The following is a 26,535-nucleotide window of genomic DNA, read 5'->3' as shown; positions in this document are numbered from 1 at the left end:
TGCCAGGCTTTCTCGTGATTTTCAATTAAAGAGCTCAGGGGACGCGACTGAAATTTAGCACGAGAGCTTTACGACAAAGAGCGACAGACTTTGACTGTTACACATTCTTCTTCTGAGACTCGATACAAAGCTGATACCGAGACGAACGCTTGAGGCTTGGAGCACCAACACATACGCGAGCAGTGTCTAAGCTCATGCTTGCAAGTCATCTTTAAGTCATAGCCATCTGTCATCTTTATACAATTGTAGTAATGACATTCAGGCCGAACCTCGGAACTAAATGGAAATCATACTTGTCGCTGCGCAAACATGTCCCGCTGCCTCAAAGTCATTACACTGTCGGTGCTTTGTCGTGAAATAATTTCAGGGATTCAACAATTACACATTAAGTCTTCAAAAAGAAAGACTTGTCAGTGAAAGACTGCAGGGAATCTCATTTTTATCAAACTCCATCATCACACCTGCCCACTTACATTTTCTTGGATGTCTTTGTTAATCATCATGCTGAGGTCTCTTGGTACTATTGAACCGTCGGCTCACAACATGAAGGGTTTGAAACGGAAGCTCGCAGCAGTGTTGTTTCTGTGATGAGTTTGCATGTTCGTCCCGTGTCTGCCTGGGTTTCCTCTGATTGCTCCCGTTTCCTCTCCCACCAGTACATGTGAAGTAGAAGTCCTAAATCGCCTGTATGTGTCAAAGTTAGTGTTTACATGTGTTGGAAACTCTCACAGACTCCTGGGAGCAACCTGCCTCTCACATAAAGCATGCTGGAATAGGCTCCAGCCCCCATGCCACCCCGAAGGAGATAAGTGGGTATAAAAAATGGATGGATGGAATCACTCACAGCTTTGTGCTTCAACCATGTGTGCACTGACTTCTACACACAGAATCTGATTTATTCATTTTTCTTCTCGTGCTCTTGAATATGCGTACATTTAGAACCACTTCTGACCAGGAGAACCAACACGCCCTCAGTGGTACACGCACATTAAAGACACACAAACTCAAATAAAGGATAGGTTGTGAACTTCCTCAAGATATTTTTATTCTTATTCATAAACCATAGTAATCACTTCTGCCAAGAGTGAAATTATGCTTTCTCACGGCGCTATTTCCACTGGTTTCTCTTGGCCTGCATCACTTAGCCACTGTGGAGCCTTGTAGGAGATCCAGACGATCTGGTAATGATATTCAATTCAGACTTCATAAAGGACACAACTCATGGGGGTCAAAAATGATGATAATCCTATCTGTCACTAACGTTTATTTGGTGTAGGCAGGTAGAAAGTCTGTAACCGTAACTGTACAAAAGTGTGATTTGAGAGGCGCTAGATTATTTACATGATATTATCGTAGTCCAATATTAACATGGTGTCAATATTTCATCTTTTAAATAACACGATTATCGTCAATACTGGTATAGTGAGGCAGACTTTTTTGGTCACACAGGATTCTTCTGTGACGAGAACACTCAAGTCGTCAAATTGTCTGAACATCTTTAGCATCAAGCTGCTCATTTTAGTGCGGACGACACCGAGGCACACACGTGCAATAATCATGCTGTTTCATCAGCATTGTGATATGCCTCACCTGTCAGGGAGATGGAATATCTTGGCAAGGGCGACGGGCTGAGAGGCTGAAATAATAGTGTTTACAGAAACCTATTCATACATGTATATCTACAAGAGTTCATATTACAGCAGGTGCAGGTGGGTACACCAACATTCACAAACATTTGGCTTGTGCTGCAGCTTCTTGGAGCTTTAAAGGGTAATTCAGATATTTTTTGACCTGAGCCCTATTTTTGTGTCAAACTGATTAATAGGGACAACAATTTCTGAAATGAGTCCAGTACTGAGTGAGAGAGCTGCAGCTCAGGGACTGTAATGTGATCACATCGGGGCAATTTGGCGTCGCAAATTTGCGTCTACTAAAAGTGCTTGTTTTTGCCACTGACAGGCTTTCTCCACTCTGATTGTTATGATAAGCCGAAGTATGTATCAGAAGTAGAAGTATATTATACGTGTCTGACAACATTATGGAAAAAGTCTTGCTCAAGAAGAGTTTTGTGTTGGAGTAAAGAGAGCTTAGTTGTTATTTTAAAAGATGATCAATGTCATGGCTGATTGTTTCAATGATTTGAAAAATGCATATTTGAGCCGGAGCATACGGATGAAGAGCTCCTACCAACTGATGAGCGGATGTTGAGAGAGAGCGAGAGTGGGGCAACAGGCCAAGGAGGGTGAAGCAGCTTCTGCAAGGCCACAAAGCTCAGGAGACTGTGGTGTTGCTGTGGGTGTTCTGACCCTATGAGGCCCATAGAAGAAGAACGCTGTAAAGACTAGGACCTGTTGCTGCCTGATATTCCCGCTCCTCCTGGAGCGGGACTTGGACATAGTAACAAAGCCAACGGATCAAGTGTTCGGTGAAGAAGAACATTGTGTTTCTCTGTAGGGTATTTTTCTAAATGTTGACACTTATAATAACAATCTGAGCCTGTCAGTGGCAAAAGACAATATCTTTTAGTGAATGCAACGTTATATTGACGCTGCTCAATTGCCCTTGCCGGTAACAGCACTCTCGCTCAATACTTGACGAATTTTTAAAAAATGGTCGTTTAGACACAGAAACATGGGAGAATAGGGTCCAGGTTGAGAAATACAGTAGTTACCTATTAAGCAGCAGCCTCATCCTGTCATTACAAACCATTGTGAGTATCCGCATGCTGCTCTTTTGTTGAGGCAACGCCACAGGTGGGCAGTACGAAGCGGGGTAGTGGGGTACAAAAAGCTTTCAACAGAGAGGTCTTCACAGTAACTAAACACCGACTGAGTTTACGAGCGACCATGTTTGCTTGTGCTGCTTTCGACACCGTCTGTAAATGTCCTTATCATCTGAAAGATCATTGATCCTCCATCCATTGTTTTAACATAAACAGGCATATTGTGTCTAATATGCTAAAACTCAAGCAAATTGTAATCTATGTATCATCTGTTTATTCATTTATCACAAATCCTTTTTGCTCTTTCTTGTTTGTTCCTTTTGTCCACGACAAGTAACTCTATATTAAGGCTACAAAGGACTTTCAGAGGGAAGTGTTGACCATATTTGGCATTCTGGAGGTGTTTCTGTATGTAAATGAGCCTCAACAGGAACGAGGCCCGTGGTTGAACAGGTGAGATTCATCATTGTTTATTGTCTGACGTTGTGCGTGTACATATTTGATAAATATGAACAGCTCTTGAGCACACATTCAGACCTTGCAGAAAAGAGGCCCCATGTGTTTGAACTGGCACATTATGCATTGCATGGCATCCAGCAAGACTAAACTAACAGGTAGTAAATCCTGTTATAATCGGACTAATCAATGGCCAATCTGCATCATTTTGGCAAAATGACAAAACCTGCAAACCAATCCCCTTGAAAAAAACACCCTCTGCCTACAACATAAAGTCATGCAATAATACTAAAATAAATTGATGAGTGAAAAGGGAGTGAAGTCAATGACTGTGTGTGTATTGCAGTCACTGCATCCTTAGATTTTCATCACACCCTCTCTTGTAAAAAGACTTGAATCATTAAATAACTTGACATAAAGTGCATTCAATATTAACATCTTTAAATCATTTAGGCTTGGAGTGGATGCAGCTTCATATTCATATGTTATAGGCACAGCCTTCTGCCTCATGTGCAGTGTGTTTCTGTGACCTTAATGATCTGTCTCTTTTCATTCATTGCCTCGAGTGTATAAAATATTTGATAGAAACACACAGCCGCATATGCAGCTGTATTAAAATCAAAGTGTCAGGGTGTCCTGGAGCAGCACTGAGGAGACTCAGCTGTGTGGATGAGGGGTCGACTGTGAATGGAAGAGCCTGTAGCCTCTATTGATTTTCATATCTGGCAAAGTGTTCTGCTCTTGTTTGATTCATGTGGACTTGAAGCCAAACTGACAAGTATACTAGAATGACGTAACATTTTCCTGATCACTATCCATCTGTCTTTACACAGATTGGTCGATAACAGTCCCGTGGACACAGTGCATTTCAAATGATCAGAGTGTTTCAGGATCATCACTCATAGTTAATGAAAGTGTGGAGAACATTTCATATTTCAGGCGCATAACTTACCATAAATCTGCCACAGATAAAACGTATCTTTAACCTGTTTGGGCTCATGTATGCATGTTCACCACACTAAATGGATTTAGGGTTTCACAGTTACATCAACAGTGCAACACAACTATACAACAGCCGAGTCAGGCCTCCAGCTCAGGGATTAGAGAGGAATCCCTGTGATAGTTTCTTTGCCCTGAGATCTCTTAGAGCCAACACAGAAAATAACCGGTTACTTTGGTCTTTAATTGGTCAAAAAAAAAGAAAAATCTCTTTTGATCTCAGAGTCCTCACTTTAGGGCAAACACAAACAACAATCGTGTGGTTTTAGCTGAGGTCTTCAGAACTGGGAGAGGGGTGGTTCGTGCGATGCATCCTCGAGGTAAGCTTACCAGTCTCTCCCCATACAGGCAAGTATTCATCCTGCTGGATATCCAACATCAGTTCCAGGCCGTTGCCCATCCCACCCTTCGTCGTCACCAAGAGGGGTTGTCCATCTTGGCCTGCATTAAAGGTGTAGCACTTCCCATAGCGTGTGAATATCTGAAACACACAAAGAAACAGTGGTTTCAGTGATACATGGTCACAACGTGACGACATGGAGAGAAAGGCAGCATTGAGGCTGCACCTCCGTTCTGACCATGAAATAAAAATCTCAGTGTGCAGCTGTGAGCGTTAAACTCTTTAAAACAAAGTGGAGCTGGATGGTTGTGCACAGCAGGGGGTTGTTTCAGAAGCAGCTGAGAAGCACCGTGACAGTTACCGGTTCTCGTTACGCTGTCAGCCGCAGACCTCAGAGGTCTCGGCGTTGAGATGCTGTTGACAAACTGAGCCTTCACCCCTCTCAGTGCTGCATGATACAGTGAGTGCTTGAGTGAATGTGACATGACTTATATTTCAGAGTGGGATATCCTCACACAACAACAACAATGACTTCTGGCATCAAAGTAAATCTTGCAAAAAGATGATTGAAGTTCCTCCCAGAAGTCCAGCTCTACAGGCTGTTGACATTAAAGAGCTGGTAATGATTTCTGTTTTTAAGTACGGAGCGATGATTATCATTAGAGCTGAAGCAATTAGTCAATTAATCAATTAGTCAGTTGACAGCAAATTTAACAGCAACTATTACAAAATCATTACAAGTCATTTTTTAAAGCAAAATGGGAACTGGTTTACTATTTTGTGACATTGTGGCAATCAATTGACAATCAATTGATTATGAAAAAAAGTTATGTTGCAGCCCTAATCATTACCAGATCTTGGGAGGCAACTAACAGTTATTTACACTGTGGATCAATCTGTCAATTATTTTCAAAAATGAATTGAGTGGTTCATAAAAAATGTCTCTTAACAAAACAAATGCTTACCAAATACCCAAGTTGATGTAAATAAATCTCTTGCTTTATATACCTAACAGATACAAACCATAAAATGTTCACTTTTAAGAAGATATAGAATCAGTGAGTTTGGGGCATTTCTGCCTGAAGTCGACTAATTGTTTCAGCTCTGAACAAATAATCACAGACGACTCTTTTTCTCTCCCAACTGCTTTCAAAGCATCTTGAAAAAAAAAAGAGGCCAGATGAAGCGAGGGAAACATGCGCCAGTGCCACTTTCAATTTCCACAGTATGACACAAATCTGCAGATGCAACTTGGAGTTCAGTGAGCGTAGTGCAGCCTCGTCAAATCCTAACTACACCTGCCTTCAGATGACATGCCTGGAGGGTTTCCTGTCTTATGCGTGGTGGATCAGGAACACACTCAACGGTAGTACCGGAGAGCTAATACAGAGCGCAGCAGAGAAAAAACGATCCATTGGCAAAGACATGATTGCGAGCGATCTAATGGATGTATAATCAAATCATAGACATTAGGAATTGAAAAAAGCCATGGCCAGGATCCAAAATAAAAACCTACCTCTACTTTGTTGTCAAGCCACATGATTGTGAGCCCCGTATCAAAGCTTCCTCGCTCACAATTAACTTATAATACACCTTCAACATTTTGACATTCGTATGAGGAAATGGTAAAAGGAAGTGGAGGAGGGGCTCGAAGAGAAGAAATGGCAACGGGAGCGGAAAAGTAATCACTGAAATAAGTCGCCTTATTTTTGTCCTCCACTCTTTGTCTGCTAGAGATACAATACAACAGATGCAATAGAGATTTGGCTTCATCGCGAAATAGCGGCACAGATAACTTCATCACAACACAGATAACTCGCACAAAATGTTTTTTTTCTTGTTTGCTGAGACTGCCTAAAATAGTTGTTATATTACTTGTGAACATATTGCACGGCCCTTGGAAACACATAACGAGGCGTTCATTACATATGAGTCAGACATCAGCACTTCGCGACAAATTATTCAAATGTCACGAACACCAGATGCACGGAGCAGAAAAAAAATTGCACTCATGTCTCACAAAGGAAAAAGTTTGTATTATGCGAATCCTTTTCCAGTGAAGTGAGCGGGGAAAGAATGGAGAAGGAAATCACGATGGATTGCCTCCCAGCGTGCGGTTATATGGGAGCTTTTAACACACAAAGTGGTGAAATGTAATAAAAAGCCTTCTGATATTTGGTCACAATATGAGATGTGACCTTTCAAGCACGAAAGTGGCAAAACTACGTCCAAAACGGTGTCCGCAACACGCACCTGTGTGCAGCGACTCCAGAGCAGGATACAGACATCAATAAAAATGGCCCCGAAATCCATCTCACCATAATTAGATCACCGTTTATCATTCGTCTTTGGAATAAAAAGGCAGGGAAATGTTACAATATCAATATATATATATATCAGAATATAATATCGTCAGAGTTGCTGTGGTAACCAGGAGATTGTGCTGGCTGCACTGAGTGAAGAGCAGCAGCAGCATGTGACCTTGGGGGAGTCAGGATCTTCATTGTGTTCTGCAGGCTTTGAGGTTTGCGCTCAGACTCAACATGCTTCTCTGTGTGTGTCGATCGAACATCCTGCCTGTCTCATTCTGTGTTGTTGGGAGTGTTTGTGCAGCAATAATATTTCCACAAATACATTTTCACAATTCAGCCGGAGCTCTCCTCTTTTTTTTTTACTCGAGGCAGAAGCCCAATCATTGCAAAAACAAAAGAAAAATGAATTCATTCAAAATTAAGTGGAGCAATCGGCACAGCGACGGTAAACACTTGAAACTTGTTAGCATTAACCTTGTTGCTCAAACACACTGAGCAAATATATGTGATGCCTCAGCAGCTTTTCTGAGGAGATAAATCGGGTGCTGCATTTGGTTCTCACACAGCTCCCCGCTGAGCTCCGTATGCATTGCATTTAAAGCGGGAACCACCGTATCTTCTGAACTTGTGAACACAAAAATGAAATATTTAAACCGACCCCACCCAGGAGGAAAAACAGTGAGAGAGACATCACCCTCTCTCATTCTCGCAGAGTGTAGAAATGTCACTGTGTCTCTTTTCGATAAATAATTCAGACACACAACCCCAGACTGTAGATGGCCCTCGGCTATCCCTCACATGACAATATGACAAGGATGCACAAGTTGTTCCTTCAAATTGCCAGGGAACCACTTTCCCTCCTAGCCGTTGATTTTAAAATCAATCGCTGAGACGGTGCAATGTGTTATGACAGCTACAAAAACAGAGACATAAAAAAGATTGTCTGGGTCGTACTGAATCAACTCAGGTAAAAATAGGGTTTGCCGATGCTAAATACATGTTACCGTATATGCAATTAACTTACAACAGCAAATACAACAATTAATGACGAGATAATGAAGTGTGGCAATTTACTGTTCTGGTGCATCCTCTTTCTGTCATTGTACATCTTACGCTGTAATACAATCTAATACAAATCAACAAGCTTCTCAAACTCTCAAAAATAATCTCACCTCAAGTTCAGTTCTTTGTGGAATTTTTTTTTTGCCAATTTCCTTTTTTCCAAGTCAAGATTGAACTTTGAACCTCAACTTTTTTTTAAGGCAATACGGATGACCTGGTTTTTGGTAATATTTATTTCAGCATCGGATTTTTTCCACCACACAAAACCTGTGAGATGAGGTGATAAGAATTATGGGAAGTTTGATGGCGACTGAACAAACTCAATTTGCTGTTGAGGACTGTGTGATACTGACAAAAGCCCCAGAAGAGCTGCTAAATGGACGTTGAAATGAGACATTGTGAGATTATATTTTAGGGTTATTCTGTCCACCTGTTGTACTTCACTTTCCAAATAATGCCGCCGACTAGTTGTCAGAGAATTATGGAGGTATGATGGAGTTTCATGCCCAGCACCAAACAATACACTGACAAAGTTTGTGACGAGTGCCTGGTGAACATGGTGGAGCATTTAGCAGCTTAAGTGTCGGATATTTACCTCAAGAGGTGGTGGAGAGCAGAACTGAGCATGTTATTGGACTCCCGTTCGTCAGGTGGCCTGATACATTTCCCCAAATGAATTTCAATGTTGTTCTGTGTCTGCTGGATGTGCAAATAGGCAATATTGTTGTCAATGTTGTGTTTACAACTTGTAGTGCTGCCAAAAGATAGATAGATAGATAGATAGATAGATAGATAGATAGACAGACAGACAGACAGACAGACAGACAGACAGACAGACAGACAGACAGACAGACAGACAGACAGACAGACAGACAGACAGACAGACAGACAGACAGATAGATAGATAGATAGATAGATAGATAGATAGACAGACAGACAGACAGACAGACAGACAGACAGACAGACAGACAGACAGACAGACAGACAGACAGACAGACAGACAGACAGATAGACAGATAGATAAATAGATAGATACTTTATTAATCCCACAAGGGGAAATGTTTTCGCTATATTACTGCTGTATACAGCAGTAATATAGCTGTAGCATTGTTTTTTAGCAAGGTTAACTGGTAAAGTCTTAGGGTGGAGTTTTCTCTGAACATTTCATCCACAAATCGACAAAAAAAGCACCTTCAGTGAGAACGCCTCGAAAGATTTAAAGGGGAAAGCTGTCAATCAATATAGGCTGCGGCGGGACTAAAGCTGACTGCAGGTTCTCGGATGGATTTTGTAGTTGAAATCAATGTCTGAGACCTACGAGTGAGGAGAGGCCTGCACGATGACAAAATAAGCATGTGTGTTGAAACAGCGATACAGAAGGATGGAGCAGCTGTGGCGAGGGATGGAGTGATGAGGCCAGTGGACCAAAAGAGTTTCAAGAGCAACTTGGCAACACGGGGGGGGGGGGGTCAATACATCCTGAGACCTGCAGACGGGCTCGCCTTCCTTCTCCACACCTCACTTGTGTGACTGACTCTATTGGTCTGACTCGTGGCGGCACCTCCTGTTGCCCGGCCTGAGGCCAAGCAGGGCATCATCGATTATCCATGCACAAGCACATATCCCCAAAACTCAGAACCTCTGCATGATGTTTATCTCTGATATAGGTTTCTGTGGCTTGTTCACCCTTTCAAATACTCTGCACAACATGAAGCGTTCCTAAAGATGTCGGCAGGAAGACATGTGTTTGACTGTGATAACTTGTTTTGAGGTTCCAGATGAGTTGCATATTTGTGAAGAAGGAAAAAAAAAAGCATCCGTTTGATGCATTCTTTTGGTGATGTGGTTTGATGACACAGAGACTGCGGGCTGCAACAGAGGCAAGCAAATTATACAATTCCCTTCAAAACATGAAATAACCCTGTATGCTGCAAACGGCAACGGATTTCCCAACAGCAAACTGTGTTTCAAACACCAGAAGAAAATCTACTTAACTGAAAACAAATTTGGGTAATGAGGTGAGAGAGAGAGAGAGAGGGGGGGGGGACCGCTGTCTTCCACAGCTATGATGGAGTGCAATCAATGGGGCTGCAGTTTACCAAAGGGGCCAGCGTTAACTGTTGTCGTGAAGCCTTGCTAAATGAATCAAAAGTCTTCATTAGGGGGCAGATTGGTCTCTTGCGAGCATGGGTTTGTAAACACATTGATCCAGCGGCGATGGACGAGAGGAGAGGGACCCGTTCAGACCATATGGTGGCCGCAGAAGACTACAGTCATCTCCAATGAAATGACTCGACTTCTGATCATGTTTGGCGTCTCAAAACTTTCTATATGGGCGAACGAGTGAAATAAAGAGAGAGAGAGAGAGAGGGGGGGTAAATGAGTGATAGTGAATACCAAATAACTGATGTATGCAGATATACCATCCAACAATCTTTTTAAAATGCAAATATCACATCAACACTTCCATTGTGTGAGCTGAAATCCAATTATGTAAAATGAGTCTACAGACTCAATGTAGAGTAGAACACTGGCCAATTCCATTTCAAAAGCAAGCCTACATTATGAGCCGCTCCGCAGTAACGGTGCAGAGCAGTGCCTGCATGCTGACTGCATGTGTTCAAAGATCATTAATCACTTCGCGAGTCCATATCCGTCCGCGCAACACTTGCAAGACACAGAGACATTACTAACGGCACACCTCCTGACTCAGCACAGTAATTGAAAAGGCTGCAGCAACACGTTGGGTGGGGGTGGTGGTGGGGTAAAACAGATAATTGAACTTTGGCGACACACTCACGGTGCTGAAATTACGCGGCCCGCAGAGCTCTCCCTGGTACCGGCAGTACAGCAGCATCTCCTCCAGCTGGTGTCCCAGCCGGTCCAGCAGCTGCCTCATGGACGGCTGGGACTCCGCGGGAGGGGGCAGAAAGTGGTTGAAGTCCAGAATCCGAGACAACGGGGACCAGGGCGCCTCACCGCCCGCGCTCCCGCCTCCATCCCCGAGAGGCGTGAGCGCCTCTCTCGCGGCGGGGGAGACCTGCCAGTTCCTCCCGAACAGCCCCAGCCACCTCCCCGTGCTGAATATGTCCGTCTTCTTCATGCGCCGCGGCAGCAGCAGGTTCTGGTTACAGATGGTGACGGCGGGGAAGACGAGCCGCTTGGCGTACACCATGTGCGCCTTGCTGTACACGGGCGACGAGAGCAGGTACCGCACTCGGTTCGAGGACCAGGTGAAAAGCAGAGCCAGAGCGGCCACGACAGCCAGGAGCCACGCGACCCTCCGCGGGTAGGAGCCGCTGAGGAAGATGTGCCTCAAGCCGTGCAGGGTGGTGTGCTTTAGGAAGAGCTTGCCGGCTTCGGCGAGGGAGCCCGGTCTCGGTTTCGATCCCGTTGAGTCGCACTGGCACATTTTGGAGAGGGGCTCTCGCGCGCGCTTTCTCCAACATCGGTGCCGCTGTGGTCAGAGTGAATGAGCCCAAACTCGCCTCTGCGCTCGCAGATGGCTGCTGTTTCTCAGAGATTTTGGATTGAGAGAGAGAGAGAGAGAGAGAGAGAGAGAGAGAGAGAGAGAGAGAGAGAGAGAGAGAGAGAGAGAGAGAGAGAGAGAGAGCTGCACTGAGCATGGGGGGGGGGGGTATTTTGTTAGTCTCACGAGCTTCCTGACTTTGTCCGGGGAGGGGTGCCCGATTTAGTGCCCGACTGTGCAGCAACAGGAGTCAAACGGATTATTTCATCAAGAATTACAAGCAGTTAGTGCCTGGAAATCGAAAGAAACGCTCCAGAGAGAATGGATTTTGTCAAAATCATCACAGTCATATTGAGATTACACGTCCTTTGTGTCTGCTGCCTCGCAATCTTGATCCTTGCTTTCCCCACCTCCAACCTCAGCCAACACACACACATAAACTCTCTCTCTCCTCAGTGCTGTTTGCTGAATGAAGTCATTGGCCTCAGCAGAACATTTGTCTTCCTTTTCAAGGCCGTCACCCACACACACGCACACACACACACATGGTGGCAATCCCTCCTGGCTCACAATTTGTATTCTTCCTCAAAAACGAGCGCTGCATCATAGAGGACAACACTGTGGAGACTGGAGTCAATTTCATTGCTGTTCCACTCGTTGAATATTAATTATTGCAGTTCAGGAAAAAAACAAAACATTCACTGGGCGTTTAGCATTTTGGCAACACTCTGGTTTTGGCAAACCAGTTGACATTCCCGACTGTCACAAGTCTCTGGCGTGTTTCGGGGAAAGATGTGAAATGTTCGGGGGGGAAAACAAAAAGGTCAAGATGCTTCTGGTAAAATGCAAATCATGTTGCACATCGTCAAAGCATCTCCCAAAGTCCCAAAGAGGCTAACTTGGATTTAATGGGTTTTATTTGACCCTGCGGTGCCACAGTTTGGCTGGGATGAGGGAAACCTGTTTCAACACAGGCTCCAACGCATTATTGACGTCTCTTTCTCTCTCTCTCTCCAAAGGGGGGGGGGGGGGGGTAAGTGGTTCATGCTTGGTTGGTCATCATCACACAGAGTTCCTTTCCAGAGTAATAGCTGGACAACATGCAGGCCTGATTCTCTCGGTCTGCTCCTCGTGTGTGTGTGTGTGTGTGTGTGTGTGTGTGTGTGTGTGTGTGTGTGTGTGTGTGTGTGTGTAGTTTACTGTGTGACTGGGGGGGAAAGAGGTGAGAAGAAAATGGTGTAAGTGAGTGAGAGGAGAAAAGGAGCACAAATGAAGAGAAATCTAATTTCTTGCAACTTGGGTAATGGCTGAGATCTGGGAACATGGTGACATGTCACAAAAAAAAAAGTCCTTCCAGTGGTTTTAAAAAAGCCAACTGTTGAGCCAGATTATCTATATTTGAAGGTAAAACAGAAAGTGACCACAACCAAAATGTAATAATCAATCATTACACACTGAAAACTGTGCATGCGTAACTACTAATGGAATATCAAAGGACATCTGCACTACATGTTTTGGTGAACTTTGACCAGTTGACCTTTTATTTAACCTCCTCAGAGTAAATGTCATGAGACATGTCGATGGTTCAAACAGCTTGTTAGAATAAACTGCGTGAGCTTATTGCCTTATCAGTGACCAAGCACACGATATAATACGTTTCAATACGTTTTTATTAACAAGAATGGTGTACAGTGTTGAACACATTTCCAGGGTGGAGTAAACAGTAGAGAGGAAATAAAACGTATTTCTCTGTCTCCTAATGTCTCCAAAGGTATTCCGTCCGAATACACCAGAAATGGATCCTGACACTTTTGGCATTTAACGGCATTTGTTCAACCCCGTTTCCCCCGAGCCAGCTCATCAACAGAGAGAGATTTCGGAGGAGAGGCAACAAGCTAATCCATCAGGGTGAAGGGAGAATGATTTACTGACTTTAGAAACACAATCCAACAGCAAGTGCAACAACAACAGAATAACAAATGCACGTTGCTATGAAACTGCGGTCGAAGAGTTTCACTAATGAACTCATTATGAAAGCAGAGAAGGACATTCGTTAGGGGACCTGGGGGACATATCTTAAGAATTGTATTATACCTACGCATCTGAAATGTGAATCAATATCCTGTTTGATTGACTGCTCCTTAAAAACAAACCACCACTACGCAAATGGACATAAGGGAGACACTGTTTCATCGTTCACTGATTCAATGAAAACAAAATAATAAAGAAGTCTCATTAAAAAGGAGCTGGTTCCTTGACCAGTGCTGCGCAGAAAAATGCAGACTTTGGCTAAAAGACTATTGATTTTCCAGTGCTGTGTATGCCTCCATAGCAGAACCTTAAGAGTCTTTAAAACGTCTGTTTACTTATTTCTTCAAAGAATACAGATTTCAGGCATCAGAAAGCCGTTGCCTTGAAGGAAAATACACATATGGCATTACTATAGCCATACCCGACCTCATTCCAGTGCGAATCTGTCTCTCGCAGAGTCATTTCAATGACGTTATTGAGACAAATCCTTGAGCTGATAAACATGAAGCTGATGGGGACTTTCATGAACACACAAGAGTGCTGCGTGAATTTATGGACACAATTTGAAAGTCCAGACTTGTCAGCATCACCGCAGTGAAAGAAAAAAGGGACGTAACTACGAAAACATTCTCGGTCCACAGTCAGTATCCATTGCGTACTGATGTCGTGAATTTCCATCGCAGGCCATTAAACACCACAGAGAATTAGTAGCTTGATCGCTAGGAGCTAATGTGAAGAAGAGTATAATCAGTTGATGGCTTTATATTTTTTTTGTTTTGGAGCGGATTTTTGCTTTGACAGTTCCTCTCAATGACAAACTTCAATTTCAATCAGTGAAGCAAGTGAAGCGGCGAATGCTTAAAAGCCAACTGAAGATGAATGTCACCGACGAGCACAGAAATGTAAACGCTGCCACTTGACATCACTTCTTATCAGCGACGAGAGCCTGCCAGCCAGGATTACACCTTTTGGCACGCAGGTCAACATGTCATGCTGCATTTCTTCTTCTTTTTTTCAGTATTTAAACTTGTGCTGCAAATTAGAAGTTGAGAAATCATCACAGAGCTTCCTGCCGGATAGTTCTGACCTTTACTGTATTTATGGCTACACACATGGGCTTTGTCTACATGTGTATGTATATATTTCCTTATTCTTCTATTGCCCTTTCTTTCTCTTTTCACTCGCCTCTCTTTTCTCTTGTTCCAAGGTCTCCAGCTTTACATTCACATGCTTGTGGTGTTGTCACGTTATCTTATCTGCCTGCGGATATGCTCATGGAAAGATATAATAGTTACAAAAAGAAACACACCGAGTCTGTGGATTGAAATTACAGCCCCCGAGATCACAAATCAACGAAAATGTGCATTGTTTTTACATTACATGAAAAAGGAAACCCTCTCTGGTGTATGAGGACGCTGAGGGGTAAACAAACCTTGGATCCACATCGCTCTGTGCATCTGACTGCGTGCACTGATTGCAGAGGGTTTGTTTGCGAGAGCTCTGGGTTGTCGAGGCACTTGGCAGTTAATCAAACTGTCATTCTTTGTCGGGATATGGGGCGAGGACATGTGTAGAGTCAAACTACACGACACAAGGCGAGCAACAAGCTGCCCCCCCGACCTCTCTCCTTCCCTGCTATCTGCTAAGTCTAGTTTCTGCCCCCGTCATTACCTCCCTTCTCTCTGTTTACCCTCAACATTTACAGTACAAAGCCCACCTGCCTGTTTGCTAGGACAAAAACACATCACACTCCCGCCTCCTTCTGCCAATTCTCCGTTGTGTGTCTTAACATTTTATAAGCAGACACCTTTGTTCACCACACTGCCTCCCGCTTTCTTCCCCTCTCGCCTGTGATCTCTCGTATTCTCTCAGCGTCTCTTGGCTGATGTCGTCTGTTCGCCGTCTCCCGCTGGGAATGTTTGCCGCCAAAACCATCCACAAGGGAGCAGGCACAGAGGGAGGGAGGGAGGGAGGTGGCGAGAGGACAGAGCAAAGGAAGGGAAGCGGGGCGGAGGCATGGGGAGCAGCAGCAGCGGTGAGGGTGTTGGAGCTGACAGAGGAGCAGGTGGTGATTTACAGAAACAATCGAGGATGATTGTGTACATGATCTGCTGTAAGGGACAAGTGTCACAGAGGCCACTTTTCCGACAGCCCTGCAATCTGCTGGGCCGTAAGGTTGAATTAAATACTGCAAGATGTACGAGATGAGAGTCGGTGGAAGTATAGCTCAGGAGCTCACTGCAAGGATTTGAACACAGAGAGCTTCAGGCAGTGACACTGAGACAAAGCTGAATATTGTGTGACGGCATGAAAAGTATTAAGAGCCACATAGTGTCAGCGCTGTGAATATAAGTCCCTGGTTTTCAATTTGACTGCTCTGAACACAACATAGGTGAAGTGTGCGAATGCGTAGAACATGCTCAACTGCTTTTTAATGATCAAATAGTACAATAAAGCTCACATGTTAAGAATTGATCATTTCTATTGGCAATGTCTCTGTTTCAGGATCAGTGCTGCAAACCGTTGTAAAACTACCAAACCTGTGAAGCTGCTACGTCGAGGGACACTCCACCAATTTTACACATGAAGTTCAGTTTACTTGTCACGAGGAGTACTACGCAGCCTTGTTGCAATATATGGGAAATGTCTCAGCCGCTACTTCTTCCATTTTGGCGGTTTTTGTTTGTAATTTGTCTAATGTGGGTCCTCCAACTGTATGGAAGTGCAAAATGTCTGGAGCAGCCATTCACGGCTACAAAATGAACCAGAAATCAACACCTTTTGGTTTGTTGCTATGATTGCTATGGTTATTATTACATTTTAATTGATATAAGACTTTTGTTTTTATGATTCTAATTGTGATTTTTTGTTTTTTTGTCACGAATGTGTGATATATAACTACCCGTTCTCACTCCCAACGTGTAAAGCTTGGCCAGTTACCCTTTGTGTCTGATACCGATACGTAGAACATCAGCACAAACGTATAAGACGTGCGTGAGCTTCGTCTAAAAATACTGAAATTAGTGTGAGTCTTTAAAAGGCCATGTTGACCCATTTTACAATGATTGTACATTAGAGAAGCGAGAGTGCGTTGTAGGCACAGTGTGACGCCTTTGACCTGTTTTAAAACTAGCGTGTAAAGCATTGCCTTGGGAAACATTGTGCTGCATTGAAACCCCTTAAAAATAAACGATGGTAATATTACTGTACTGAGCGCAAACCAGCTTGAGATCAGATGCTTAAACACCGTGAATAGCTCGTGGTAACAATCCATTGGAGGCCAAGCTCGGTGAACTGAACATCAGGGTGCTCTGGACAGGAAGGTCCCAAAAGCCTCTTTCTTTTTAATGCGCTGAAGTGGCGGCACCGCCACGTATGACGCATTCATCTGAAAATAGATTCAGGCGCCTTACTGTTTAAGTGTTGTGGCTGAACGGAGCAGATTTATACATGCAGCCCAAGGGCCAGCGCGAGTATCCGTGCCTACACAGGATGACGCAGCTAATTCACCCAGGCAGCATCATGACAGCTGGGCTGAGGAGAGTTTGGGGAAAGGAAAAACGGTTCTGATGAATGGCTTTCAGAGTACGGCTTTCAGAGTACATTCACGCTTTATCCCTCAAATAAACAGAAAAATAAAAACCTACCAAGAGATAGTATTGGTCACAATAACAGCCTTTGATTTTTAATTCAAGAAATTTCAAGAACTTCTCAACCAGATGAGATAATGTCACATCTGATTCATTTCAGTCCTGCAGTTTAAGAACTTAATATTCGGACGGACAGAACACACTGAAACAAAACACTTCTTTGATTTCTTGCCTGCAATTTACGTATTTCCAAATTCAGTTCGTTCTCCTTGTCCAGAAACTTTTCGCGCCAAATACACTGGCAGCTTGTTAAACATGCCGGCAAGAGGTGAGTGTGTGCAAGTGCGTATTGTGTGTTACTCCTCACGTCAAGGGGATGTCAGAGATGCTGTGAAGCGGGACTAACGAAGTCGGTCGATGGCAGTTCAACTGGCTGACCACTGACACGCACGCAGACACTCGTGTGCACAGACGGACACGCAGGAGAGTCAGACTGCCACAAAGGATGAAACAGACAGTCCGAAGCCAACTGCACGGTGGGTTGCCTTTCATTTCGGTGCGCATGCATAATGGGCCCTCTGGCGATGCATTGGCTTCCATAGTTTATGTATATGTTGTGTATGGGTGTGCTTTGCACTTTGGGTGTGTAAGGTGTGCATAGCCGAAACAGTCGCTAATTGCCGCCATGATTGATGTGCCTTTTGTCTCCCGAATAACTCCCAGTTTGAAGCTGCCTGAACACTGTTGTCCTGATATAAACCTGTGAACAGCGTGGCGGGGGTCTGAATGAAGAGAGCACATCTCCCTGGTGATGTCTGTAATTCTTCCAGCGTATGCTACTTCGGCAGACGTTATTGGTGTTGAGATTTGCATCAGCTCTGCAGGTTGCGGCGCTTGAAAAATATAATCAGCTCCTCCTGTAGTGTTGCCCAAAGGCACCGGCACTGGACCCGTTGAGATTGACTCTGAGATGAAACAACAGCCGCTCAATCTATAGACCTTCCACCAACATTAGCACGGGGCAGACCTGCTGTTTGAGGAGACCATTTATATCTCAGGCAGTTTGACACTGCTCTTACCACGAGCGTCTCAACGTGACAGAGCAGATATGTGTTCAGAGGCTCAAATAACAAAGCTTTGAAGACGACAATGTTTGCCCCGCTGGTTAAAGGGATGAAACCTGTGATGTTTCAGGGTTCGACACGGAGCCGGCCGCTCTTCAACCGCAATTTAGAAACTGCATTTAAAGCATATATCGGTTCAGATTTGTATTTATCGATTTGGATAGAATACTCACATGATGTGCGTACGCTGAAAGAGTTACTGGTTGCTATAATCATTCCTGCGGTTCTGAAAAGTGAAGCCAAATGCTGAAGAGAACTTGAACTTGCGTTCTCTCTGCTGGCCATCAGCAGGGCCAGATTTATTAAGTTATTAGTAAATAGGGTTTGCTTTAGGGCGTGGCTACCTTGTGATTGACAGGTTGCTACCCTACCAGAGCTGTATATCTACGTCCAGTCAAAATATGGTTAAATTCAAGTCTTCTTTCCATACAGAAAATGCATTCTTAGGCAGTCTGAGTTTGCCAAATCAACTGAGTATCTAAAGAAGTTAGTCTGTTTAGTAAAACCAACATTTCCGAGGACAGTGTTTCTCAACGCTGACGCTATATCGACACGCGACCCTCTTCATTTGGCTAACTCAGACTGCTGTGAATGTCAGAAAGCACTTTCATCCGGATCAAGGACTGTGTATTTTGTCCCCCGTGTCTTACAGGAGATCTCAAAACGTGGAATTAAGAAAAAAAACAGTCGTATAATAAAAATCTGTATATCATCATAAAATCAAATGACAACATGTACTATGAAAGATGTTGCTCATAGTGCTGAACCCAAAGCAAATTATTATCCAACTATGCAGCTTCACTGACATCATTGTTTTGATTTACTGATATGACCCCACTAGGGTTGAAATGTTGCTCCATGCTGGATGCACAGGGAGTTATCACTCATTGTCAAGGTGGAACTAAGTCGCTAAGTGGAACTAAGTTTGTCTGTAAGTGAGTTTCGGAGTTCTTCTCTGAAGAACTGGTGGCTTAAAATCGATTTGTGCAGCTTTAACTTTGGCATGGATCCACGTAATCACTCAACAAATTTTCATTGAAGGGATGTCGCACCATTACAGAGCAAGAGTCAACTACTGAAAGGCATGTTAGAATAAGAATTCATAGAGATGTTAACGCACACTCTATTCGGAAAAAATTCGGGTCTCATTCTCTTGCAAACACACATAAAGACACACACACACACACACACACACACACACACACACACACACACACACACACACACACACACACACACACACACACACATATCTAGGGAGAGTGCACACTCACTTGCCAAGGGAGTCCTGCTGACCAGGACGGATGCAGTCATCTGTGAAACTGCGGAGAGGAGAGGCAGCGAACACAAGTTCAGCAAACGCGTACTAGCCTTTAGCCATCCTCCGGTACCCCCGGAGGATGGCTAAAAAATGTCCATCTGCACATTTGTGCCTGCAAGAGCGCACTAAGCCAGAGTCCATGTGCTCTTAAACTGGAAATCCATTCTGTCGTTTGGACAGAACAAACGTTTTATTTCAGCTCTGACATTAAGTATAGGGGAACCATCCTGTAGGGAGCCATTAGGGTCATCTCATCAGCCTAATTAGCTGCTATTAAGTGGCTATTGGCCCTGTATAGGACACTTGCCATATATCTTATTCATACGTAATTACTCCAAGCAGTATCCCTCATTTTCACATCATTTGGGGTAATTTATCTTCGTCGCAGAGTAAAGTGAAAGTTTCATCCTTTTAATTCATGCCACTTTAATAATTGATTGCCGTTTGTGTTGCGAAGGGTTGGCCGATATTGAGGAGAGGTAAGGATGTATCCGGATGATGTAAATGACCCTGTCTTCATATCGGATCGGACTCATCTTAACAGGGAGTGAGTGCTGCCGCACCTCTTCTCACCAACCTCCGCACATGATTGATGAGAGATTTAATTAAAATGACTGCATTTGAAAACACTGGTCCATCACTTGGATGGAGAGAGACAGGGCGAGCTCAGTGTCTCTCCAACCGGACTGAAGGTGGAGAGAGGGAGAGAGAGAGGTGGAGAGAGAGGGAGAGAGAGAGAGAGGGAGAGAGATAGAGGGAGAGAGCGAGGGGGAGAGAGAGAGAGAGGTGGAGAGGGAGAGAGATGGAGAGAGAGAGAGAGAGATGGGGAGAGAGAGGGAGAGAGAGAGGGAGAGAGATAGAGGGAGAGAGATAGAGGGAGAGAGCGAGGGGGAGAGAGAGAGAGAGGTGGAGAGGGAGAGAGATGGAGAGAGAGAGAGAGAGAGATGGGGAGAGAGAGGGAGAGAGAGAGGGAGAGAGATAGAGGGAGAGAGATAGAGGGAGAGAGCGAGGGAGAGAGAGCGAGAGAGGGAGAGAGAGAGAGATGGAGAGAGAGAGAGAGATGTGGAGAGAGAGGGAGAGAGAGAGAGGGAGAGAGATAGAGGGAGAGAGCGAGGGAGAGATAGAGGGAGAGAGATAGAGAGAGGGAGAGAGAGAGGGAGAGAGAGAGATGGAGAGAGAGAGATGGAGAGAGATGGAGAGAGACGGAGAGAGAGAGCGATAGAGGGAGAGAGAGATTGAGGGAGCGAGATGGAGAGAGAGAGAGAGAGATGGGGAGAGCGAGGGAGAGAGAGAGAGGGAGAGAGATAGATAGAGGGAGAGAGATAGAGGGAGAGAGCGAGGGAGAGAGATAGAGGGAGAGAGAGAGAGAGAGAGAGGGAGAGAGAGAGATGGAGAGAGAGAGAGAGATGTGGAGAGAGAGGGAGAGAGAGAGAGGGAGAGAGATAGAGGGAGAGAGGGAGGGAGAGATAGAGGGAGAGAGATAGAGAGAGGGAGAGAGAGAGAGGGAGAGAGAGAGATGGAGAGAGAGAGATGGAGAGAGATGGAGAGAGACGGAGAGAGAGAGCGATAGAGGGAGAGAGAGATAGAGGGAGCGAGATGGAGAGAGAGATAGAGGGAGAGAGAGATGGAGAGAGAGAGATGGAGAGAGAGAGATGGAGAGAGATGGAGAGAGAGAGATAGAGGGAGAGAGATGGAGAGAGAGATAGAGGGAGAGAGAGAGATGGAGAGAGTGAGAGATGGAGAGAGCGAGAGAGATATGGAGAGAGAGATAGAGGGAGAGATGGAGGAGAGAGAGAGAGATGGAGAGAGAGATGGAGAGCGATAGATAGAGGGAGAGATTGAGAGAAAAGAGACACAGAGAATGAGCGAGGGATGCGTTGCTGCCAAGGCCGTCCACAGTGAACAAAGCTTCGTGTTTGATGAGCAATATTCTTTTTTGTAATCCCCACAACACACAAATAGAGTTCAATCCCCCAGGAAAACAGTTCTTAAAAAAGTAAAATATGCGACCACTGGCAGCAGCAGCTCTGCTTCTACGTGGAGCTTTAACTGAGGAGGGTCTGATGTTGTACTGTAGTGGGAATCAAAGGGCTTCCTTTAGAGGTGGGATTGGTACATTTCTGAGCGATTTTTTTGTAAACAGAAAGAAAAAAAAGAACAGCATGCAGCATCTCCATGCCAAGAACTACATGAAAGGCGCTTTAGGTCCTTAAATAATTGTAAAACACTGCCCCCTTGTGATCACTGTTTGATATGAGTTCATGCCAGCAAAAGTGGAATTATACATGCTGGCAAGCAAAATGAATGGCTGGAAAGCCTTGAAAACAAAGCAGAAAGAAGAGTATCAGGGGTACCAATTCCACTAATTAGATCATCGGGTTGTTTTACATGGAGACTAAGAGAAGAGAAGCATTTCTCTTATGCATTAGATATAATACTATCTAACTTAAGGGAATACAAAATATATATATATATATTTTTAAGCTCTGCGCTTATGATGTTATGATGAAATGTAACTGTGATGGAATAGCTGTATGAAAGAGAGCACCTCTGAACCTCTGACATGAAAAAATCTGAATAATGGGCAAAGAAGATGAGAGAAGATATCTGAATGTCCGTGTTAAATATTTAATGGCCCTGTGCTGTCACCACTGGGCGGGGGGCATTGCAGCAGTGCACCCTTTTTCAAACCCGAGAGACCGTCATGACCACCTAACAACCGAGCCCGTACGGTACGCTCACTCAAACTCGTCTCCCTCCACCTGAAATTTGAAATCCATTATGTTGGTTGGGTTCGCTCACACAGGGTCAGGAAGCCAGAAGAGACACAATTAAAGTGGCACATCAGGCAGGACAGCCGCGTGTGATCCCACGATGCGACCGCGTTGTTGTGCGAGAGTCGCCTGATGGATCCGAACCTCGAACCAGCTAATGGAACGGCACAAATCAAACACAGATCAAATAAAAATAACATAAATCACAAAATGACTACATATTACAAACGGAGACACAAAAATCAATTTCCATTTCAAGAAGTGACAGTTTAATTAGGCTAGTTGCACAAGGTGCGGAGCGACTGCTGCGCACTCAGACATTGGCGGTGCCACATCCAGTCCAGTGCTCTTTGTTGGTGGAACACACATTATGATCTACACGCGCTCCTTTTTCTTTTCCGAGGGATAATTTACTAACATCAAATTTATCACGGCATGTGCTCAAAGATAATTACATTACACTCTCCCTGATACAATCTCTTCCCAAATGGCTGCTTCAAAGAAGTGCTGAACCAGAATGAGCATTTACAGCTCGGAGCCAGATGGCGAGGCCAGCGCTGGCATTTGATTTTCTTTTTCTCTGACAATGTTCCCCTCGCAGAATGGTCTTGCCTATCGGTCTTTCTGTTAGAGCCCGAGCCCACGTTACACTCAAGACTGATGCTCTTGAGGTGAAAGGAGAAGGGCGTAACCGGAGCCACCGGCTGATTCTGTTGACAATGCTGAGGTGAGCGGAAAGGCAAGCTGTAGCCAGCTGTAGTCTGTGGGGCAGGAAGCCGGGATTTGGATCCCTGCTCCGAGGCGGGGGGCTCAGATTCTGCTATGGGACAGAATTTGCTGCAACCTGAACCGTCGCTCTGCAGGGCCTTCACTTCACTATTGACCCCGGCCCGGAGCCAGAGCTCATCATAGTGTGCGCGCAAACACAGACAGACAGACTTTCTCGTCACCCAAACAGCAGACAGAGACGGTCGAGACAGAGAGAGATGGAATGGACAGAAAGCCCCAGAGGCTCAGAGAGACAGAAAGCAATCAATCGGCTCACCTCCCTCTCCCCTCCTCAATACTCCATCAATGGAGTCCGAGGGGCGTTTAGTGGCTGTTCAGCAGATATAACAACAAGGCACCAGCAGGAGTCCAGTGTTGACCGCTTTGGGACCAGTGCTGCTGCCAATTGCCACATTACGAGAAATAAATACACTTTATTGATTTGCTGTTCAGAAGAAAAGTATGACAGAAATGAATAATGGGTGCTGTTAAGTGAGTTTGTCTGTAGAATAGAAGTGCCTTTAACTTGCATTCTCTATAATGGCCACCAGGGGGCGACTCCTCTGTTTGCATAAATAAGTCTAATTGTAAAGAAGTTTCTTAGAAAATGACCCGATTTCTCTCTTGATCTATTACCCCAGCAAACATTGTAAATGTGAGTTTATGGTCTCATATCTTCTTCAATACAGCATGATGTTCATTGAGTAAATGATGGTCCATTTAGAGTAAAATAGACCATAAAGCAGGGCATGATTTAGAGCGGGGCTACCCTGTGATTGAGTCACTACCACGGCGTTGTCCAAGATTGGTGACAGCCAAAATGCCGAACTCGAGGCTTCACAACTGTAGTCCATAAACCAATGGGTGACGTCGGTGACTACGTTCATCTCCTACTGTCTATGATGTAACTAAGACTACATGCCAGGAGCATATCTGACTCGTTAGCGATAATGCTACTCCCTCTTTTTGCCTCATCTTGTCTCATTTGTTTTCTCTTTAACTGTCAACTGCTTTTTTTTGCTGTACAGTTTTGCTCCAGCTCAGCTCACGTGTCTTCAGTTTGTGACTTCCCAGAATGCCCTTTGACAATTCCCAGGGAATACGCTGACTCGTATTGCTTTTAATCAAAAAAAGGGGCTTAGCTAATAAGCTAAGCTGGTTAACACTCTCCTGAACACTGAGATGTATCGACAACTACAAAATAAAACATACTGTGTGGTTGCATTACATCAGCCTACTGCAGAAAAAAAACACAGAAACACTATAAATGCACTATATATTACCAAACAACAGAATGGGCCCAGAAAGACATCACAAACAGCTGTTTCTAAGCAGCGGGGAATTGCCTCAAAGGGGACGTTTTCCTAAAATGACTCCTTTAATAAATTCTGTTCTTGAACATTTTCAGAACATCACAGAACACATGTAAAATTTGCTCTGAAGCTGGGCAACAAAACAGTGAGAAAGCATCATTTTATATTCTCTGCATGAGCTGAAGGCAAAATAAATGATTATATTAGTGGGAGGCTGCAATGCAGGAAGGTTCACCATCAGGTTAGACAAGTTCTTTAATTAGTCCCATTATACCTGACAAAGAAATAATTACTTGTCGCTTGTGTTTGTCAGGTCTTTAACCTTAATGCAATAACAGCGACACCTAAACCAGCAAGCACGCACCATTTTAGCAATAGTGATATACAAAGACGCACATAATAAACAGAACAGTGCTGAAATGTTCTTTAACGACGTCTACATACAACGACAAATACATAATCAGGTGCTAACGGTGATTAAACGACATGTAAGAAACAGGGAACAACAAAGTTGCGCAACACATTCCATCAACACTCTCCTGTAATTATTCACGCTTGAAGATAATGGGTTTAAAAGGACACCGTTATGCAAGAATCTGCCACAGCTTCCTCAAGGTGTGCAAAAATGATTATGTGCTCTAAAGAGCACTCCATCTCCATCTGATTCAAAGTAAGACGTGATGACAGCAGGAAGGAGTTTTTGAACAGCACCATGGCAGTCACGTCTGTCATTGAATGAAGCCTGGTCACTGACGCCCTCTCATGGTAATAAAACGGCAGACTGCCCTGCAGTCACAGCGCCTTGTCTTTTAACGATCACATCAACAGAGGATGACGGCTGGCCCTATTTCACCTCAAGGACATTGGCCATGTACCCCATTTCCTTTCATCTGTGATACTGATTGCCCGACCGGTGCATTTTTCTATTTCTGCTTGGGTAAGATCTGAATAAAAACATGTCGAGTAAGAGCTCTAGTCTGCTGTCAAAGCAACATTTTTTCTCTCTTTTAGGGGATACAATTAAATCTTGAAGCCTGCATGGCACACTGCATGGCCTCACAGTGGTGCTAAATTGTCAGAAATTGTGTTCAATTTCCTTGAAGCCAAAATGACCACTGCTACTGCTGTTGTCGAGACTATTTTCAATCTTCAAAATGTTCTTTCCGACATCATATTCTTCACTGCAGCAATGATTAGGTTTCACTGCAGGATCATTAATTTCATCCTGCTGGCACACACTGAACTGAGATAATGAAAAATAAAAAAAATACTCTTTTTAATTATTTTCTCTTGCACTTGAAGAGTTCACAGCTCTTCTTTACGTTTACTCAATTCCACCTGCATGTTTTTTTTCCAAATTCATGACATTCATTTCACTTTCCCCAAACAGGATGCAGCCATGTATACAGCTTTCTCCTCCAGAAGCAATACAGCCCCATAACGTCAGCGCTGCTTTCTGTGTTGGCACTGTGCCATTTTAAGACAGACCTTTTTGTTTATTGCCATGTCACTCTGCGTTGCTCTGCCGTCAATCTTCCCCGTGACAGTTGTAAAACTGTAAATGAGTTCGTTTATGACAACATCTTATAAAAGTACATGACTCATGACACTTATTTCAACTCATAAAACATATCTCTCAAAAAAAATGACTTGGGCTGCAACTGATTATTTTTCATCACGATGAATCGATTAATCTTGTATTTTATAAACTTTTGGAAAATAGTGCCAAAATGCGCATCACAATTTCCAAGAGCCCAAGTTTGATATTCAGGTTCTTGTCTTTGTCCGACCAACAATCAACAAATATTTGATTTACTATGAAGACAAAGAAAACCAGAAAATAATGACACTCAACCCACAAAGAGTGATTCTTTGGCATTTTGGTTTAAATATGACAAAACTATTGACAATTATCAAAAGACGTTGAGTTTTACTTTCTCTGTCAATCATCTAATTAATACGTGACTTCTCCTTTAGGTGCTAGAAGCTACAATCACTTGTAACTACAACTTTCACTTATGCTACAACAATTTGTACGACGACTAAAACTGCATGCTAAAAATAATAGAACTGTAGCTCAACAAAGGCATCTTGTGATCGAGTTAGTCTAAATGGGAACAGCGTGTCATGTACAGGCTTTTACACTATGATGTAATTGCAGCTCATGTAATTTAATGCATCCATTAGCAGTCGGCACATACCTGCGCAAAGGTCAAGGGAAATCAATAGACCAATAACTGGATATGGTCAACAC

The 26,535-nt window shown here is 43.9% G+C and overlaps 1 protein-coding gene across 2 annotated transcripts in view; it reads right to left on the bottom strand.

Annotated features, from left to right (window-relative positions):
* asic1b (acid-sensing (proton-gated) ion channel 1b) overlaps positions 1-26,535 on the bottom strand; it is a gene marked incomplete at its 5' end in the record, with an annotated part of 159,963 nt that overhangs the window by 18,568 nt on the left and 114,860 nt on the right. The window contains 2 exons of one of the 2 annotated variants that reach the window (XM_079265365.1): positions 4,508-4,658; positions 10,692-11,303. In XM_079265365.1, the coding sequence (XP_079121491.1) occupies positions 4,508-4,658; positions 10,692-11,303 (763 nt within the window). Of the gene's footprint in view, positions 1-4,507; positions 4,659-10,691; positions 11,304-26,535 lie in introns of those variants that run through there. The other variant, XM_079265366.1, reaches the window with a different exon arrangement.

Source organism: Melanostigma gelatinosum (genome assembly GCF_949748355.1).
Source record: "Melanostigma gelatinosum genome assembly, chromosome: 3".
In the NCBI taxonomy this organism is placed as follows: domain Eukaryota; kingdom Metazoa; phylum Chordata; class Actinopteri; order Perciformes; family Zoarcidae; genus Melanostigma; species Melanostigma gelatinosum.
This window is presented reverse-complemented; position numbering and strand designations above follow the sequence as displayed.